Genomic DNA, 16727 nt, shown 5'->3' with positions numbered 1-16727 from the left:
CAACTGACAAGAAAATCCATTAATTTCTGAATGCTTATAACATCTGTTTCCATCACCATGGTTACTAATATGTTTGATAGTGATTTGTAAACATACCTGTGTTAAAGTCATCATACACAGAAATTTTATTATTTTGTAAAAATCTCTAATTTCGATCTAAACAAACTGTGCTTGAAATATCAATACCGTACATGTTCATGTAATGTAATACATAATAGGAGATAACCTATATATAGTCACAGAATGAATTAATACAGATCCATACCTTGTCTAAAATAAATAAAATGATGATGATTCATTGGTGAAACTACTTAGTATTTTGCATGTACTTCTACATACTTACATGCAGTTAATTATTGTATCTGTTTAACTATTTGACAGTTCAGACACACAAAACAACCCTGTCATGGTATGCACTACAAAACCCATATAAACTTAATTTCTGGATAATTTATCATATTCCTAGATAGATGAAACAAAACTTTTGACGATCACAACTCAACTTATAACATGTAGCATTTCATGGAATGCTAATTAATACTATGCGAATTTGGAGATTTCTATTGTCTTTGTCAACTGTTATTCAGATAGAAAGATTCTTAACAACATTTTGTCATTATATCTGAGACAGATTCCAAATCATACAATATCTGGATATGGAATAGGATTTTGACAATCACATACCACGGTTATACAATTCAGTAATGTGGAAATCTCTCCCTAAAGTTTAACTGAGTGTCCAGATATTGTTTGTTTTCCAGTGAACCCACAGAAACAAGACTAATCAGGCTGACTGACTAGGTTTGTGTGAATTGTTTACTAGATAGAGATAATTCTCATGTGCCAAATTAGGTAACCTTCGACCTCACTTTGTGATATTTCAAGATAGCTACAATTCAAAATTAAAGATAACAGTTTAAGCATTAATTTGATATAGTCTAAATTTGTGGTTCATGACACATACAATTAACAACAAACTTCACAATAACATTTCTGTTTAATTATTTATTAAATTTAACCTGTTAACATGCAATCATAATACATGTACATCTGACTCTGATGACACTACCTGTATACAGTCAAAATAGAATAAGTTTACTATGATAACAAATGGTGACATAGTTGTCTAAATGGCAGTGGTATATCTAACTATAGGTAGGAGTGTTTTTTAATATTGAACCGATAGCAGATCCAGGATTTTTGAGAAGAGGGACCAGAAATATTTTTCCCCTGACTCCATAAAATATTTGATGTGAAATAACAAAATAACAATTCCTTAAAAACAAAATCACATATATTACTGGTAAATTATGATCCCTCTATCCTACCATCTTAGATCTGCCACAGTGATGTCAATTTTAGCATGTTATTGCATATCTCATCCCTGAAATGTATTACATGAATCATAAAATTTAAACTGGTGAAATATTCACACAATTATTATTCTTAAAATACATTTGTAGGATGTTGATATAATTGTTTGTTATGTACATGTATATATAATGTATATTTAACAATTTATGTAATTTGAAATTTTATACATGTGTTAATTGGATAAAGTTACTGATAATTTTCTCTAATCTATATGTCAGTTTGAGGGAATGCTGACGATTTGATGACTTTACTATAATTCTTTCTAAAATGAATCAAATGATTTTCTGTTTAGACTAATTTTACAGCCTACTTTGTCTATTTACACAAATTTTACTTTTAAGATGATTAAAAAAAAACCTCTTTACTATAAAATATTACTTAGATTGTAAGTCTGAATCTGACTAGATATTTGAGTACAATAGTTACTATGGATCTAGGTTTACAAAACATGACCATGACAAATGGGTGTGAGGGTGGGGTCAGGGGTGGGAGGGGGAGGGGGTAGAGGGGTGGGGGTGGGGTCAGGGGTGGGAGCAGGAGGGGGTAGAGGGGTGGGGTTAAGATAAGGAGATCATTGTTCCTGCTCCTTCTTTCCTAAACAAAATCTTAACTGAGTTATCATTATTCTGACTTGGATCCTTTAATCATTGTCATCCTCTTACAATTATAAAACATTTGAAATAGGTTAATTGTTGAAATAAATGATTTTGAAATGGTTAGCAGGATTCCTAAGAAAGGACAAGAATTATTGTTGGAAAATTCCTGCAGGAAGGTTTACCGACGACATTTTAATTTATCCCTGATACCAGTTTTAGACAAAACTTAATGTCTCTATGTAATATCTTTAAATATAATTGAAATGCAATCATATTAATATTGCAACACTTAAATAAATCTTTACACAATATATATATATAATATATACCTTTTATTGTGAAATTTGATGTTGTAATGGCACCTGGTATATATAACAGTGAATCAGAAGCATGGCTCTTTATATACTAAATACTCTCTCCCTCTGTCACAAACACATATTATACTATGATCCTACAAATGTGTAATACCTCATCCCAAGTTACATTTATAGAAAATGAAGCTGGAAATCAACCCGGGGAGATAAAACTGTAGGTCATTCATAAAAACAGTGTTTTAAATGTATGCTTTTGTTTATATATTGGCATTTACTTATCAATTTTCAGCAGTAAAGTTTTATTTTGTTATGGCACCCAATTACAATTAGCTCCTTTACAAACAACATGCTATCACATCCACGATCCTGTCTAGCTTTATATGAAAATAATCCATGAACTTTTTTTTCATTTAGGTAAGGACATTTTAGTACAGTATATTGCAGTGAATTTAGCAATTCCACAAATGTTTTAGTACATAAATTAATAAACAATCATGATAAAAAAATAATGATAAAAAAGTTTCCCTTCATATCAATATTAAAACTGTAAACATCATTGTATTTATATCGTTCAGGAAGCCCATGGGGTCAATACATCTCACTTTATAGGACTGGACTTATCACAAGAAAATAAATAGCAGTAATTAAGTAATTAACAATTTTCTGAATATTGGTAACCGTGGGCTTATTTCCTGGTCCTGGCTTGCTGCCAGAAAAAATAGAAAATGAGAACAATTTGTATGTGCTCTCTCTGACACAAATTTCGAGGGAAGGCAGTTGGAAGTTCCCTCATCAGACCCCAGTGTCGTGGCCATTCCTTAACCACTGTTGATACAGCAGGAATTACTAGAGTTTAGAAAACTTTTACAAATAATATCACATTTTCGAAGGAAAATACAGAACTCCTTAAAATTTTGTCCTGTTACACACACTCATGAAGGCGACAAAAAATATTCATTTATACTTGGAAATGATTTCATCATATACCTGTAATACAACTTTCCAATTTAAAAAGTAATGTCAGCAATAAAAAGTACAGCTATGTGACAATATTCACATTTCATACATTTTCATTCACAAAGCAGGAAGAAACAGAAGGGAAGAGGTCAACATATTGCTCCTAATGTGCTTAAATACATTTTCAATGTTGGATAAACAGGGAGAGATCAAAGGACTTCCTTACTATGTCACTTAAGATAAAGAGAATTCTCAACACTGCAGAAACAGTTTTTCATGTTTAGTTTTGAAATATTACAGGAATAGACAACAAAACATTCTTACAACCTTTTTTCTTTACATTCAGTAGGTGTTAGGTCATATAAAAGTAAGAAAAGGACATGCTTTAGAGTTCTTTGTGTCTTCAAATAATATTACATATAGATTACTACAATATATCTTTATAAATTCAACACAGTATGAATATCTGGGTCAATGACTTCTTCACAAACAGTAAATCACTTCCTGTTTCTCCAAGAGGTTGTCATTTATCAACAGCACATATGAAATGGCTGATAAGAAACACTGCAGTTACTATAACTAAACAGCAATTTGATCCTACTCATTGCATTATAACCAAGTTCAACAGCCATAACTGACCAAAGCGGAGTAGACACTGGTCGTATCTTATACCAACATTACATATTTTACGTAAGAATGATAAATATCAGTATCAAATTAACTACAGTGACAAAACATAGAAAAACAAGAACATGGGCACACCATTGGTGATTTTGATTATGTAGAATTTCAAGAGTAAAGATTTTTCCCTCTCAAAATTGAAAAAAATTATACACCATCAAAAAATATCACAGCATTATAGCAACATGATAGAAGCTGATGTACTTTTCAAGCCACAAAAGTAAGCAATCCTAATAAATGAATTAAAACTGTATTACAGGGTACATGTACTAAAGGTACTAAATTTGATTTTTAGAGAGAAAAATATACCATACAGCAATTGTTTAACACACTAATAAACTCCACTTTCAATTGGATGAATATAAATAAAGTCATCTTGTAACCGAAATATTGAAATAGAATAATTGTAAAATCACATCCAGAAGATTGTATAACGACAAACAAGTGAATGGCACCTGTTTAATAATTAGATATAGTAGAGCCAAACAATGAGTTAAACAGCATCAAAACCTATAGCTGCTTCGTCCTAGGACTCGTCATTGATGCTAATGGCTTAAATTTTGAAGCCTTAAGAAATGACTGAAGTAAATTCAAAGTTATTGAAAGTAAATCTTGATGGGGAAATGCAATAAATTTCATAAATTTCCTAATTTGTATCTTTTTATATATCTAATAATTTCAATTTCAGAAGAAAAGCTAAGCTCTTTCCATAGTGCACTGTATACAAAAGAAAAAATATTGCAGTTCAATAAGAATATACATAAAGTTAATATCTTTTGGAATCATTTGTATATGTTTTCAAATTCAATATAAATAAAACAAAAAATTATTTAATGATTGAAAGCAACATATACACATGCCAAATTCTAAACAACCCAATAAACAAACCATATTTAAGCATCATTTATGGACATTCAACTCTTTCATCATAGTAAGTTTATATATGATATTTTCAAACATCAGGACAATTTTTTAGGTTCCACAATCTACTATGAACAAGAACTAAATTTAGTGTGGTATCATATATGCAATATAAATCATAAGATTTAATATCTTTTCAGAAACGATGGAATTTTTCAGGACATCTATCTTATTTTTTACATAACATGTAATCAATTTGACACTTTTATTATCTAAACAACCAGGCAGTGTTCTGGCAGCATTACAAGCAGATCTACAGAGCAAAACCAGCAATAGGAGTATGCTTAGTGAACAAGAACACCACGAGTACCTAGTTAGAACATTGAAAAAATGTTGTTTGTACCGTGAAATGCATTGAAACAAACTAAGTATTGATAAAACCATATCAATGGAGAAGTGAAAACCAGGAAAAATACACAACATGTCAGGTTGTTACAAGGTCACATGTTTAAAATGGAATATGATAAATTTTGCATTACAAAGCGATACATGCTCAAACAGAGAAAAAGAATCTGTTTCAGAACAGGGAGTTTTATTCCTATATTTTTCAGGTTATAAATCTGACAGGCAGAAAATGTTTAATGCAGAAAGTGCAGGTAGGAAACCATGACATGCTGTATAAATAATAAATAGGGTGGATAATGTTACAGTTTGTTATTCTAAAGGTTGTGTGTCTCACACATCTGCTGTCTTCCAAATATTTTCATGTCAGTTTACCTATCTTCTGCCAATCACAGATACTGTCCAATCTGTAATTTCATCTGTACCAATCAGAAAACTTTGTTTCCTAAACACAGTGAGAAACAAGTACAATCTTGACACTGCCAAATGACAAAACACTTCTATGCAATTTGATTGCTGATAAACAGTAGTCTGTTGGTTCTGTCATTATGGTAACCTAATAGAGATGGGCCTATGTAAAATATCAACATGGTTTATGTGTTTTCCTGTTTACAAGATGATGTCCCGACATCATTAAATATGCTATTACATAATTGTTTGTTTTATTCAGTGTATAATAAATATTTTTATGTTTTACCTCGTGTAATATATAGCCTTAGTACTGTCAGGATTGGATAATGAAAAGATGTCAGATTTGCGGACTATATTGTGACAAGGCAATAATGACTATACTGAGTCAACAGGACTCTATGTTTGACAAGGAAAATTACGATTTCTGCAGCATTTCGCAAATTTATAGATGATGTGATAAAAAGTCTTTCATTTGTTTTCATACATATGATTTATGAAACTTGGCTCAATTTTAATTCTTGATCACTCAGACTTGCTTCATAATTCACATACAAAATGGTACCTCAACCAAAATCCTCTACAGTAACGTCATTGCAATGTTTCTTAACCAACACAGTCAGCTTGTGGTGGTTATTAACTAGCATGGTCAAGTTTTTGTATACATGTTTCTGGGGGGACATAGTAACAAATAATATGCAATAGCATATGTATCAGATACATGTGATATTTAGAAATATTACAAAAACTTATCTGAAAATACTGAAACTTTGATATCAACATTGAAATGACAGAAAAGACACTTCTTATACTTGACTACATATCAAATACATATATAAGGGTATATATAGCTTGAAAATTATGAAATTTTACTTGCAAACATTTCAAAAGCATAAACAAATATGAAATTTAGAAGACAGTAAAAAATTGCATAGAAAACAAGGTATAACTATGTTATACAGGATGAAGGAAACAGAAAATACAATTTGGTGATATTTAAAAATTTCAACTTTTAGAAACATATACCAATCAATTTATTTTAAATGATTAAGGAAATAAGAATATCTTAATTTCTTCTTGGAAATTAAGTTACAAGGAGTATAAGGAAACATACACCACACATACAACTAGGAAAGGTAAAGAAAGGATTGTTATATTTGGGCTGTCGTTCTCCATTCTCCCATGCATACCACATTCCTGGTTAGTGATAGCTTTACCTTAGTAGATGACTGGTGCCTTTATCTGTCAAAATTGTTATAACACAAAATCAGCAAAATTCAGCCAAATCAAAGTATCTGCTTCAGATATATAATGTCAAAAATGAAGTCTTTCATAAACACACAACACCTACAATTTCTAATTTTTCATTTCCAAATTTCCACTTGACTGCAACCACAAATCAAGTGATTGAATTTCAATAGGTGTATGTGCTCCATCCAAAAGTGGAATTGTTGAATTCAATTAGGCAAAGAAATACAATGTATACTATAGAAACAATATCTTCACATCAAATTCTGTATAAAAATATTGCATTGAAAAAAAATTTCTATTTCTTTGATCATCAGAGAAATGGAACATCATTTTATACATTGAAAGCTAAAACACAGGCTACAATACTTTTTTGTACGGTGGTAATGTAATTCTGATATTTGACACTATGGTAGACAAATGTGACTTGACTTTATCAGGTTTAGTATTAACTATAGTTTTATATTGTTTTATACCCTATCAACAGCTTATCATTTAATGCTTGTATTTGTCTAATGTATATTTCACTGTTATGTTTTTACAATGAGTTATGACCTTACAGGTTCTGTAAATAAAGAAGTGATGAAGGGAATATATATATATATATTTCGGCTCCTGTGTATATCCCATACATGTTAAACCTCCATATATGGCAAAAATAAAACTTGAACTAGAAGTGATATCTAAAAGTTTCAAACCAGGCACCAAATAATTTCAATCATGGGAATGAGATCATGCTTCAAATACTAGTATAATGTAACACTGTAATATCAGGTAATTAGGTGGACTTAAAGTGTTTGTGATAGTGGTACATGCTCAGTATTTTGATGGCAACCTTAACTTGATCAAGGCCAGTGATTGGTCTATATATAGAGTACTTGTGAAAGTGAGTCAAGCCACAATCATGCTAAAGGCAGCATACCTTCAACTGTGTATAAAGTATATTATTGTCTTTCATTGGAAATCACAGAGAGAATAGTCATCCTTTTTACTAATTAATGGTTCATGATGATTGCTTCTAAAGAGAATATGATTTTATCCAATATCATATCAGATTATTTATCTGTAACACATTTTTTTGAACATTTGCTTATTTTTTAAGTCTCCAGATTGATTGATTGATTGATTGATTGACTGATTGATTATGCAATATGTCATTGGATTATTTGACACCTACATCAACAGAAACAGCCTTGAACTTGGAAACTAGCAGTGTAAGAGGAACTCTTGGACACGGCTCAAGTACAAAGCTTTTGAGTGATACTGAAGTGGGATGAGCCGAGAAGTGTGTAATGGCCATAAATAATTTTAATTACACTGAAATTTATCAACTGAAGCTCATCTTTACATGTTAAGCTTGTGAAATATATAAGGTTCATATATATACAATGTGTATGAATAATTGTGAACATTGTGAACAACTCAATGTGAAATTACTGTGTGTGCATATCAGTGATTACATTGCTTTTAATTATCTTAACAGTGGTGAATATATCGTCAATTTAGAGGCTAGTTATAAACAGCTGTCTGATTTAGTTTACACTTTGTAATTAGCTCATATCTATCTACATTGTACACTATTTATAAAATCCTGAATTTGAATATGTGGTATCACTTTAACATATAATTTATGGAAATCAACATAACTAAATGACTATTAAGTCCTAGCTTATCTTAACAACACAAACTTTCCTTCCTGCTAAATGTATAATTCTAGGTAAAGTCACTCACATCTTATCACTAACATGAATATAATTCTAGAGCAGGGTTTGTATTATCTACAATAGGACTGGACACAACCAGACAATAAGTAATGTCTTCCAGGTTAGTAGTGTAACTTTAATTAACTTGAGAAGAAATTAACTCCACCTTTAAAACTTCATAAATTATTGTTATTTTGCTAAAAGATGAAAATTCATTTTCCCGACAAAATAAAATTTCTTACCTGATAAAATGAATGAGGTCCTTTATTTCTACCGATGTATTATCCTAATACAGAATGACTATCCTATTTTTCTTCACTGTAATGTCACTGTTAAAAGTAATCTATTCTGTGTAATATTCTATTGTGGTAAGACTTACCTGAACCTTTATCTCCTTAGCACATTCAGTGTGATAGCACTTGTCAGCGAGGTCTGCAGCTGTCAGTCCACTGTTGTCTGTGATATCAGCACTACAACCATTGGCCAGTAGGGTTTGTACACACTGAAAATGACAACACAAAGTCAGCACTGCTGCACCTAGTACGGTAGAGGTAGTGGAGGTTAGACATCCCTAATTTGAATACTATAAGGTAGATGGGATATGATGAGATTTGATAATGCAGTTATTTTGAGGATTTGATATAAAATATTAACAATTTGTAAGGAAAATTAATTGGGATCTAATGGTATAAAACTTGGTCCCAGAAAAGCACCTGTCCTGTCATCCTGACCAGTTATTTTCGCCGACGAACGAGTGATTGAGTGAAACTTTTCATGTAATTCCATGGCATTCTAATAAAATTACATTAACAAAACACTGGCCATTACACAGTATCATCACTTAATCTGGTATTTAAAATATGTATTTTACCATAAAGGGGTGAAAACTTCAATTAGTACACGGATAATAATACAGGTATAGATGCCAATTGTGAAGATATGACCCACTGCTTCTAGAGTCACCTTTTAACATTTTTTACATTATACAACAGTAAATGTTGCTGGAAGTGGGTACAAATCCTTGTACAATTAACTTTTAGTATTCTGTAAAACTTATATCCCTCACCATTTATCTTAGAAATATAGTTAAATAAAACAGCAATATCTTGAAAACAAAGTAAACGATCATCATTTGTAGATATTTACCATTTGGTGTGATAACACAGATATAAAATGACATGCACCGCCCACAACATGCGCCACCCTTGTAAAAGAGGGTGGTATTCTGCACATTGTTTGCAGTTTTCTAACACTCATACCAGTCATCTTGTCTGTGTTAATACATACATATCACGTAGTGTGACACACAAATACCTAGGTAAAGAGATTATACCGAATGATTTCACTGCAGTTGATAAATATATCTTAATCCTTCAGGACCTAAACATTAGCTAATGTACAAACACTCTAATGTGAGTATTCCTTCGAACACAAATCTCAGAAGAAATATTTTATGAGAAAAAGGTATTCGGGCGTCATTCACATTTAACTTACACTTTTGTGTCAATTTTCAAGAGAAAATTGAAGATTTAAGTCCAAATGTTTAGAATATATATGTGTATAATGTGATACAGGCATTTATCATATGTATATAAAGAGTCATTAAGTACCTATATATAAAATATCAGATCAACACCTAAAGGTGGTGATCATGACCTTGATTACATTAGTGTCCATACATAGAGAACTGAATGTACTCCAAGACAAGATCTCTGCCTAAAGGGAGTTTGTTATTATAGTACAGTCAGAAGTAGCTGACTCAACATGAGTTTGCTACTACAACACTAGAAAGACAACAGAATCTGTTACTTCAATGAAATGTTAAGTGAAAACCTTACAGAGAAAACTCATTGTTTGTAGATAAATAATAAAAATAACAATAATAAAAGACTTTATTTAAGGTCGATGACACTTTGAGTTTACAATACTCCTCTTACAAGTGGTCGATATCAGACATGTACAATATTTATAATTGAATATAGATATTTTGCCATTTCCATCACATCTTAAACGCGTTTACAACACTGATTCCTGGTAGCTAGAGGACAAATATCAAAATGCTTAAGTATATCTTACCATACCTAAACTACATACCATGGATGTTCTGTTCACGTAATTGTGTGAATATTTCAAATGTCATACAAAAAATTGTCTGTAAAGTCGGGTGTGTCCTCATAACCTAATGGTTCACCCAAGAATCAATAACAGTACAAAGAGCCGAGTCATTACAAACCTTACACATATCATACGTACGTGATAACATTGGGGATCCTAGATCCATAGAGGGGACCCTCTGACACATGCCCACTAAAGCCAATTTATTACAATGAATTGGTTTTCAATGACCTCCTCCAATACAGCGCTGTCTTATTATTAAGTCAGTTTAGGTGATGTTAACATCTCCCGCTGGTTATATGGGGAAGTAAAATACAGCGTAGGTGTTATACACAGGTAACTCAAACACTGGTGAACTATTTTAGCATCAAATAATCTTTATACGAGGAAAAAAGAAGAAGGAAAATGATGTCATAAAGAAATAATTATCTTCTTAACATGTAACATATGAATGTCAGTTCAATACAGTCTAGTAAATTAAAGGCCTCGAGTTTGATCTCAGTGGAAACATTAAAATACAGTGTGTTTTTCAGGTTTTCTCAAGGTACTAGGTTTTCATTTGTTCTCTCCTTTAATAAGGACAGGCATGTGTGAATTAGGGGCCTAAACATTTCCTCCCCAGAGTTGTTCCCCTTTGGGTCCATCTCCTGGTCCTTACTATATGGGGCCTGTTTAAACACACTGGCTGCATCCCCGATGCTCCTCCATTTTTATGATAATGTTACTATATATTGACATCATAGTCTATCAAATTAGATAAATCTTTAATACATATTGAAAACTAATCATCACATTTAGGCCTTTAGCTAGATCAACATCAATATGACACTGTTATATACTTACATTATTGATCACATCAGATCTGCCATTCATAAAATGTTCATGAATTGTATCACAATGGTGTTACTTCAGAAAATATGATTGTAGGTAACCTTGTTAACATATGTGTGTCATTATCTCTAATATATACTGTGTTATCATACAGATTCAAAATTTTACAGTCCAGACGAAGTCTTCCAGTCAAGTGACACTAATCCTCATTACAGAATCTTGTCTTCATCAAAACTTAGAGAACTCAGCTGGCTGCCATTCTTACGTATTGATCTACACATTTTCATGACATTTTGAATAAAATTTACCTGTTTTAATAACATTCTTTTACCTCAATATAGAACTATTGTGCCTCAGAAATCAGTTAATAGCTCTAACATGACAGTAACATCACACCACACACTACTTAGATACAAAGTCTAAAATAGAACTATACAGAAAATAAAATCTGCCACCATTGTATCATAACCTGGTTAATTCTTTATGTTCTTACCAGTATCCATAACCAGGTTTATTCTATATGTTTTTACCAGTATCCATCACCAGGTTTATTCTATATGTTCTTACCAGTATCCATCACCAGGTTTATTCTATATGTTCTTACCAGTATCCATCACCAGGTTTATTCTATATGTTCTTACTAGTATCTATAACCAGGTTTATTCTATATGTTCTTACCAGTATCCATAACCTGGTTTATTCTATATGTTCTTACTAGTATTCATAACCAGGTTTATTCTATATGTTCTTACTAGTATCTATAACCAGGTTTACTCTATATGTTCCTACTAGTATCCATCACCAGGTTTACTCTATATGCTCTTACTAGTATCTTTAACCAGGTTTTACTCTATATGTTCCTACTAGTATCTATAACCAGGTTTATTCTATATGTTCTTACCAGTATCCATAACCAGGTTTATTCTATATGTTTTTACCAGTATCCATAACCAGGTTTACTCTATATGTTCCTACTAGTATCTATAACCAGGTTTATTCTATATGTTCTTACCAGTATCCATAACCAGGTTTACTCTATATGCTCTTACTAGTATTATTCTATATGTTCTTACCAGTATCCATCACCAGGTTTATTCTATATGTTTTTACCAGTATTCATAACCAGGTTTATTCTATGTTCTTACCAGTATCCATAACCAGGTTATACTATATGTTCTTACCAGTATCCATAACCTGGTTTATTCTATATGTTCTTACCAGTATCCATAACCAGGTTTATTCTATATGTTCTTACTAGTATCCATAACCAGGTTTACTCTATATGCTCTTACTAGTATCTATAACCAGGTTTACTCTATATGTTCCTACTAGTATCTATAACCAGGTTTATTCTATATGTTTTTACCAGTATCCATAACCAGGTTTACTATATAGGCTCTTACTAGTATCTATAACCAGGTTTAATCTATATGTACTTACCAGTATCCATCACCAGGTTTATTCTATATGTTTTTACCAGTATTCATAACCAGGTTTATTCTATGTTCTTACCAGTATCCATAACCAGGTTATACTATATGTTCTTACCAGTATCCATAACCTGGTTTATTCTATATGTTCTTACCAGTATTCATAACCAGGTTTATTCTATGTTCTTACCAGTATCCATAACCAGGTTTATTCTATGTTCTTACTAGTATCCATAACCTGGTTTATTCTATATGTTCTTACCAGTATCCATAACCTGGTTTATTCTATATGTTTTTACCAGTATTCATAACCAGGTTTATTCTATGTTCTTACCAGTATCCATAACCAGGTTTTACTATATGTTCTTACCAGTATCCATAACCAGGTTTATTCTATATGTTCTTACCAGTATCCATAACCTGGTTTATTCTATATGTTCTTACCAGTATCCATAACCAGGTTTATTCTATAAGTTCTTACTAGTATCCATAACCTAGTCTAATCATAGGCTGAAACTTCATACAAACTTTTCCTGAAAATGCATTCTTTATCTATTGTAAAAGGACCTTAATCTTTGACCTTCAGAACTGAATAGCAATTCCAAGTAATCTGTTTAAGTATGGAAGTCTTCTATGATATCTGCCTATGATAAATCTTCCTCATTTCTTTGTAAACAAGTATGAAATTGATCATGTACTTGAAATGTTCAACTAAGATTAGTAACAAGAGTGAACTTAATAATCACAGTAGTTAATAGGGTATTATTTTCATTTCTTAGCAAATCTAATTAAAAAAAAAATTCACAGGATTGATGAAAGTGAATGGACTCCTTGCCTTTGAAACAATGTGCTCTCCAGTTTCAGGACAAGTTACTTTTATATTACAATTGCACCACTTTTTTTTCATTAAACAGATTCCAGCTCTTGAAAGTCTTCGAAATGAAAATATCAAAAAGCAGTAACCTATTTGGACCAAATATTTCAATTTTACCACTGTTTGAATATTTCATATAATATGACTTGTAAGTTCTAGGAAGACTTCAAAAACAATGTTTGGGTGTAATATTGAAATATTACCTGTGTTTAAGTGTTTATTTAAGTTTGATACAACTGACTTTATAAGTTCTCAGAAGTCTTCTAAGAGATGTGATGGTCTGTTTGTACAGATTATTGAGTGTCTGAAGTTTCTGTATGTATCTGATAAGTCTTGGAAGAGGTGCAGTATTGAAATATTACCCTGAAGTCTTCAGCATGAACTACATATGCCTGCAGAACAGTAAGATCTAAAATGCACTGATCGCCGTTATCTTTATCTCAAAGACTATTTACAGGCCCTCTAGTATATAAGGTCAACAATCTGCCCTACATAATCTTTTATCAAATCAGCTAAAAACATGCAATGAAAACAACCGTTAATATTTAAATATGTGTTCTCACAGCTGTACAGGAAATTCCGTGATGATTTTATGCTTTATATTAAACTAAATAATAAACCAACAAAAGCAATTATCAACTGTTATTTTTGTGAATCATTTGTATACAGTGCACTTAAAATAATGCAGAAATCAAATTCTGAGTTCAGTTTATGACCATTTTAAACAGTATCTTTTATGAAACTAAACTGTTTCAATTATTTTAACTGGTACAATCTAAAAATTTAAAATCCAAGCCTTGAGAAGTCCAGCCCACCTAATAAGTGTAATAAGTGTTTGCTGTAAATGACTTTACCACATAATGATGTTGTGTATACTAATATTCCTAGTGTCTTTATGGATTAATCAGCTTTGTGTCAAGATTGGTTATGACAACTGCTTTCTGAAAAGTGTCACAGTTAAGTGTCACAGTCAGGCTGCAATGACATTCAAATCTTAATAAGTATAAATCTAATTTTAGCATATAGACACTTTTTCACAAATAAGTGCAATGATGATTTGCACATTTACAATAACTGCTGTTAAAAAACAATGTAGAAAGTTGAAATTTTAGCATAATCAATATTTTCAAGAAGTGCTTAAATAAGATAAACTAGAACTCATGTCTGGAGACCAACTCATACCAGATACCCAATTTCAAAAATGGTATAACTTTCCAATAAGGAAGGGTAGCTCAACCTGGTATATATTACACACATCTCTAATGTATAAGGATTACAGCTATATAACAAGATTACCACTTCAATACATATTATGTATGTACATTGAAAGCATTTTTTTGGTTCCATTGAGGAATCACTATCAATAGATGTAGATCAAGGATTGATTTAATCCTGGAATATTTGTCCTACAGAGTCTTATAGAATCAGTTACACAGTCTCAACAGAATCAGTTACACAGTCTCAACAGTTACACAGTCTCAACAGAATCAGTTACACAGTCTCAACAGAATCAGTTACACAGTTTCAACAGTTACATAGTCTCAACAGAATCAGTTACACAGTCTCAACAGAATCAGTCACACAGTCTCAACAGAATCAGTTACACAGTCTCAACAGAATCAGTTACACAGTCTCAACAGTTACACAGTCTCAACAGAATCAGTTACACAGTCTCAACAGAATCAGTTACACAGTCTCAACAGTTACACAGTCTCAACAGAATCAGTTACACAGTCTCAACAGTTACACAGTCTCAACAGAATCAGTTACACAGTCTCAACAGAATCAGTTACACAGTCTTAACAGAATCAGTTACACAGTCTCAACAGAATCAGTTACACAGTCTCAACAGTTACACAGTCTCAACAGAATCAGTCACACAGTCTCAACAGAATCAGTTACACAGTCTCAACAGAATCAGTTACACAGTCTCAACAGAATCAGTCACACAGTCTCAACATAATCAGTTACACAGTCTCAACAGTTACACAGTCTCAACAGAATCAGTTACACAGTCTCAACAGAATCAGTTACACAGTCTCAACAGAATCAGTTATACAGTCTCAACAAAATCAGTTACACAGTTTCAACAGTTACACAGTCTCAACAGTTACACAGTCTCAACAGAATCAGTTACACAGTCTCAACAGAATCAGTTACACAGTCTCAACAGTTACACAGTCTCAACAGAATCAGTTACACAGTCTCAACAGTTACACAGTCTCAACAGAATCAGTTACACAGTCTCAACAGAATCAGTCACACAGTCTCAACAGAATCAGTTACACAGTTTCAACAGTTACACAGTCTCAACAGTTACACAGTCTCAACAGAATCAGTTACACAGTCTCAACAGTTACACAGTCTCAACAGAATCAGTTACACAGTCTCAACAGTTACACAGTCTCAACAGAATCAGTTACACAGTCTCAACAGAATCAGTTACACAGTCTTAACAGAATCAGTTACACAGTCTCAACAGAATCAGTTACACAGTCTCAACAGTTACACAGTCTCAACAGAATCAGTCACACAGTCTCAACAGAATCAGTTACACAGTCTCAACAGAATCAGTTACACAGTCTCAACAGAATCAGTCACACAGTCTCAACAGTTACACAGTCTCAACAGAATCAGTCACACAGTCTCAACAGAATCAGTTACACAGTCTCAACATAATCAGTTACACAGTCTCAACAGAATCAGTTACACAGTCTCAACAGTTACACAGTCTCAACAGAATCAGTCACACAGTCTCAACAGAATCAGTTACACAGTCTCAACAGAATCAGTTACACAGTCTCAACAGAATCAGTTACACAGTCTCAACAGAATCAGTCACACAGTCTCAACAGAATCAGTTACACAGTCTCAACAGAATCAGTTACACAGTCTCAACAGAATCAGTCACACAGTCTCAACAGAATCAGTCA

The 16727-nt window shown here is 32.2% G+C and overlaps 1 protein-coding gene across 1 annotated transcript in view; it reads right to left on the bottom strand.

Annotated features, from left to right (window-relative positions):
* Positions 1-16727, bottom strand: part of LOC132546758 (espin-like) — a 61286-nt gene that overhangs the window by 19811 nt on the left and 24748 nt on the right. Inside the window, exon 4 of the mRNA XM_060210477.1 lies at positions 8924-9046. Within this exon, the coding sequence (XP_060066460.1) occupies positions 8924-9046 (123 nt within the window). The remainder of the gene's footprint in view (positions 1-8923; positions 9047-16727) is intronic.

The sequence above is a fragment of the Ylistrum balloti genome, unplaced genomic scaffold (assembly GCF_031769215.1).
Source record: "Ylistrum balloti isolate Yb309-2 unplaced genomic scaffold, AGI_CSIRO_Ybal_v1 Utg369912, whole genome shotgun sequence".
Lineage (NCBI taxonomy): Eukaryota > Metazoa > Mollusca > Bivalvia > Pectinida > Pectinidae > Ylistrum > Ylistrum balloti.
This window is presented reverse-complemented; position numbering and strand designations above follow the sequence as displayed.